The following is a 4,733-nucleotide window of genomic DNA, read 5'->3' on the forward strand; positions in this document are numbered from 1 at the left end:
TATATATATATATATATATATATATATATATATATATGATGAATCAAATGAGAACCACCCTCATTTGTGAAAACCTTGCAAACCAATCTTATCCATCCATTTTATTTATCAATGGTCAAGATTAGATTAGTTTATATTAGGAAATAAAAAAATAAAATAAAATAAAAGTTTATTTTTTAATTGAAAAAATGACAAAAATATAAAACATATGATTCTATAACCGATGCAATAAGATCATGTATATCCTAATATTAATGAAACAAAATCATTGTTTTAGAAACTATATATATCATCTTATACTTCCAAACATTCTAACCAAAAATGTTAGAATAATCTTGAAAATTATAGATTTGCTAAAAATATCTTCATTTTATGTTTAAATATTATAGACAAAATAACATCCATCATAAAAATAGATCAAAGTAAGGACCGATGAAATTAGATATATCGTAATAAACTTTGAAACATAAAACACATTGTAATCAAATTAACGTAATAAACCTTTTGAATAATAAAACAAATTTTTTTTAGCATTATATTTCATGAATGAAATGGTTTCACCGTTTCATCACTACACAAATCAACCTATTGCTGGAGGAAACATCTGTCATTTTCATGTTTTCAATACATGGATCTTTTTCAATCTTATTATGAAATGGTTTCACTGTTTGCTTCCATACACACCATTTTCTTAACATTAACATATCAACCATTATATGAACTTGTTTCACAACTATAACACTGTACACATTATATGAAACAACAACTATTGTCATGCATTTTTATGTTTTCACTGTTTGCTTCAATTAATTATTTTTATGGTCAAACTATTTAATATTGTTTACGTTTCAAAACTTATAGAAAACAAGATTATCCAAAAAAAATATATTATGCAACAATTTCATCCATAAAATTTTCGAAATTTGAACAAGTTTCATTAAATTAGTGCCATTTTTTCAAATAGAAAATATTTTGTATCCTAATAAATTATGCAACAATTTCATTCATAAAAGTTTTGATATCTGAACACGTTTCATTAAGTTACTGTATCTACCATACCATACAAACTCATAACCATTAAGGGAACAAGATCATCCAAAAAAATAAAGAATTGAAACAATTTCATCAACAATTGTTGATAAGATCAAACAATAACTTATTTTGTAAAAACCGTAAAAACCTTATTATATATATATATATATATATATATATATATATATATATGAAGGGGATCAAATGTAAAACAAACCATTTGTATAAGTTGTATAAACATCTTTCAACCATCTTTTTTTCTTTTCTTTTTTTCAGTTTTTTTAATTATAAGAGTTGATCAGTCATTTTTATTGTGCAAAGTGTTAATATGGTTATTATCATCTCCATTATATTAATTTTAGGAAACGAATTCCATCAAAATGAGAAAGACATGAAACTGTTTCACTTTTATATAGAAACAAAAGTACATGAAACAATTCCATCAAGAAAAGAATTAAATAATTAATTTAATCAGATTAAACAACTTTATAAAATTAAACAATAAAATCGACGGATGATGACAGTTTGTACGATTTGTACAAATGATTTGCTTTGCATTTGATCCTTCTCCTATATATAATAGAGAGAGAAGGTCTAAAAGAGAACGCAACAAAAAGACGAGAATGACGTATCAATGGTTAGATCTAAAATTGACGGTCCAAATTCAAATGTAACCCTCTTTTATAATCATGGATTTAATAGCAGCTTTTTATTATTCACAACAGTTAGATTAAAATAATTGAATGATTCAGATGTATACACTTTGTTCTTATTTTTTGATGTCCTTTTTCGAACCCACTTGTACGATTCTTTGAGGTATCCATAAAACCTCTTTGAAGGGTAAAGTTCTGTTATATTTTAATTTACATATCTATTATAATCTCAATTTGATAGATAATACAACATTATAATAATTAACTGCAATCATTTTTGTGATAATTTAGGATACGTAGAATTAGACAGACGTTTTAATATATAGATTTTAAGGATCTTCAAATTCTATACTACCAGAAGAAAATACGTTGTTGTCACATCCTCCTCCGAATATTATATAGATTGTAGAAAAACTCTGATCAATTAAAATCATTTATTTATTGTTCATTAACACGTCTATGAATCTCGAGCATTCATCCACGAACCAAAAAGTTAACCAATTTAAAAACCGTCCCCCGAAAACCGTACAAGATCTCAAAAACAGAATATCGTAATAAATCGTTCTATATCGAATATTTAATGTATATGATATTTTCATGTAACAACAAATCTTGTAACATTTAACTTTCATAAAAGTACAAATAAGAAACATATTAAATCATATGTCTCAACCATCAACTACTACATAAAAGTGCAATTTAGCTTTTATAAATTGTGCTTATTATTTGGCACATTCATCTCTCTGGTTAGTTGGGTAACCAACTAATAAGTCTTCAGATCCAAGAAGTCAAACTTGAGTACAAGTGAAAGTGGTACACTCTCATTTTTTAACCTTATGTTTTTTGTTTTTTAATTTAATTATTTTTTAAAATAAGATTGGCCATTCAGTCTTTGCTACAGAGTCTGAATTGATGTACAGATTTTGATGCATGGTGTACCAGATGATAATGCAGTTGGACTCTAAACATGGTGGTTTTAGTTCTGGAAATAGTAATTGCATATTAAAAGAGCAAGTAAGAAATGGAATCCTCATTTAATGCAGATGTGCTGTCCATTAAGACACCCCCTCTCTCTCTATTTAGTTTTCAGTTACAGAATAAGACAGTTCATATAACAAAAGCTGAATCAATCTCTCTCGTTTCATAACCTTCAAGCTCTCCATTTTCTTTTACCCTAGGCAAAGAATATTACACATTCTCTCTCTCTCTCACACACATATATATATATATATATACACACAGATATATACACAGAAATATATGTATCAACAAGATTCGTCGACTATCTTTGTTTTCTTCTTTCTATAGATGACAAATAGAACACCTTCTGCTTCTTAATCCTCACCCCTCTCTCTCTCTCTCTCTATATATATATATATGCATATATATGTATATGTTGTGTATGTATCAAAGAGATTCCTCATCTTCTTTGTAGGTTTCTTTATAAAGACGAGAAACAAGGCATCTTCTTAGGTCTCTCTTTCTCTCTCTCTCTCTGTGTGAGAAGAATTTGATGCATATGTTGATGATTAAAGATATCTGGGGTTGAATCTTTTGTGGGTATTAATATTATATGAGGGTTTAAAGATGAGAAATTTAGCAACTTGTTACAGTGAACATGCAATCAAGGTTTCAGATTCATATTGTTCTGGCAATTCGAACCAGATTTATCTCTCTCCGACCTTCATTCCTACCATCCAAGATGAAGTCTCGAGCCTCTATAAAGTCAAACTCTCCACACAAAACCATCTCTTCATCACACTCACCTGGTCAACTCACACCATTGACTTTGCCTTTTCAATCTCCATTAACGAATACCCTTCTAATTCCTCCAAATCTTTTCAGTTCCGAAAGATCAAAGGCTCCAAAAAGCTCGAACCTTTTGACTCGAAGATCGAACTCATTTGGGATCTCACCAAAGCCTCCTACGAAGTCGGACCTGAACCGGTCAAAGGCTACTTTCTGGCTGTTTTGGTCAACTCTGAGATGATTCTAATTGGTCACGATTTCGAAGAATTGGAGTTAAAAAAGCTTGTCTTGGATTACCCTTTTGCCAAATCTTCATTGGTATCTCGTATCGAGAGATTTTCAGGTGCGGAGTATTCGAGCCGGGCCAAGTTCTTCGACACCGGGATTTGGCACGACATAAGGATCACGTGCGTTGCTGATGACCGGAAAATCAAGAATTCTTTGAGTTTGTCGGTTTTTATCGATAAGAAGAATGTGATTCAAGTGAAGAGATTACGATGGAATTTTCGTGGGAATCAAACCGTGTTTTTGGACGGAATGCTGGTCGATTTGATGTGGGACGTTCACGATTGGTTCTTCGATTCAAACTCGAGCACGAAATCGAGATCAAGGGCTGGGATCTTCTTGTTTAGACCAAGGAGTGGATTGGATAGCAGATTGTGGCTGGAAGAGAAGAACTTGGGCGAAGAAGAACAGGAAAAAGTGGGGTCTTCATTGTTGATTTGTGCTTGTAAGACTCCAGACTAAGCTTTTCATCTTGGGTTAATTAACATTTACCGTCTGAATATTTGATGATAGTCGTTAAATATACACGTTTTTATGTCCATTCATTCGGAAAATTCATATTCGTAACGATCAAATTTTATTCACACATTTTATTCCTTTTAATATTGTGTGAAGTTATGTTAAATATATGGATAATTGTGAGTGTTGAGGTATGTTTATGTTTGTGTGCAATTCGAAACGAGATATACTTTTTTATAAGACTCGAACCCATGATCATTATTTTGTAAGAAATATAAATATAAGATTTCACAATTTATATATATATTATAAAGTTACTCGTCCAATGCAGTGAGATATATCTTGATTTTAATATTATTTTATTCTTTATCTCAATCGATGTTATAATATGGTCTTATGTGATTTTGAAAAAACGATGTTTTTATTTTTAAATAAAATATAAATTTGAAAATATCATAAAAATTTAACAAAATTATATCGATATTAGTAGCAAATTAACTATTTAAAATTCCTCATTTTTTGTGTAGTTTTTTAATTATAATTTAATTTAAGTTC

General features: G+C 29.5%; 1 protein-coding gene across 1 annotated transcript; it reads left to right on the forward strand.

The window, feature by feature from the left end:
* Nucleotides 1-3,082: 3,082 nt before the first annotated feature.
* Nucleotides 3,083-4,264, forward strand: LOC112527800. The gene has a single exon (XM_025138612.1). The coding sequence runs from the start codon at nucleotides 3,273-3,275 to the stop codon at nucleotides 4,179-4,181; it is 909 nt and encodes a 302-aa protein (XP_024994380.1). The 5' UTR covers nucleotides 3,083-3,272; the 3' UTR covers nucleotides 4,182-4,264.
* The last annotated feature ends 469 nt before the right edge of the window (nucleotides 4,265-4,733 follow it).

Source organism: Cynara cardunculus (assembly GCF_001531365.2).
Source record: "Cynara cardunculus var. scolymus isolate 2C chromosome LG 1, CcrdV1, whole genome shotgun sequence".
Classification (NCBI taxonomy): domain Eukaryota; kingdom Viridiplantae; phylum Streptophyta; class Magnoliopsida; order Asterales; family Asteraceae; genus Cynara; species Cynara cardunculus.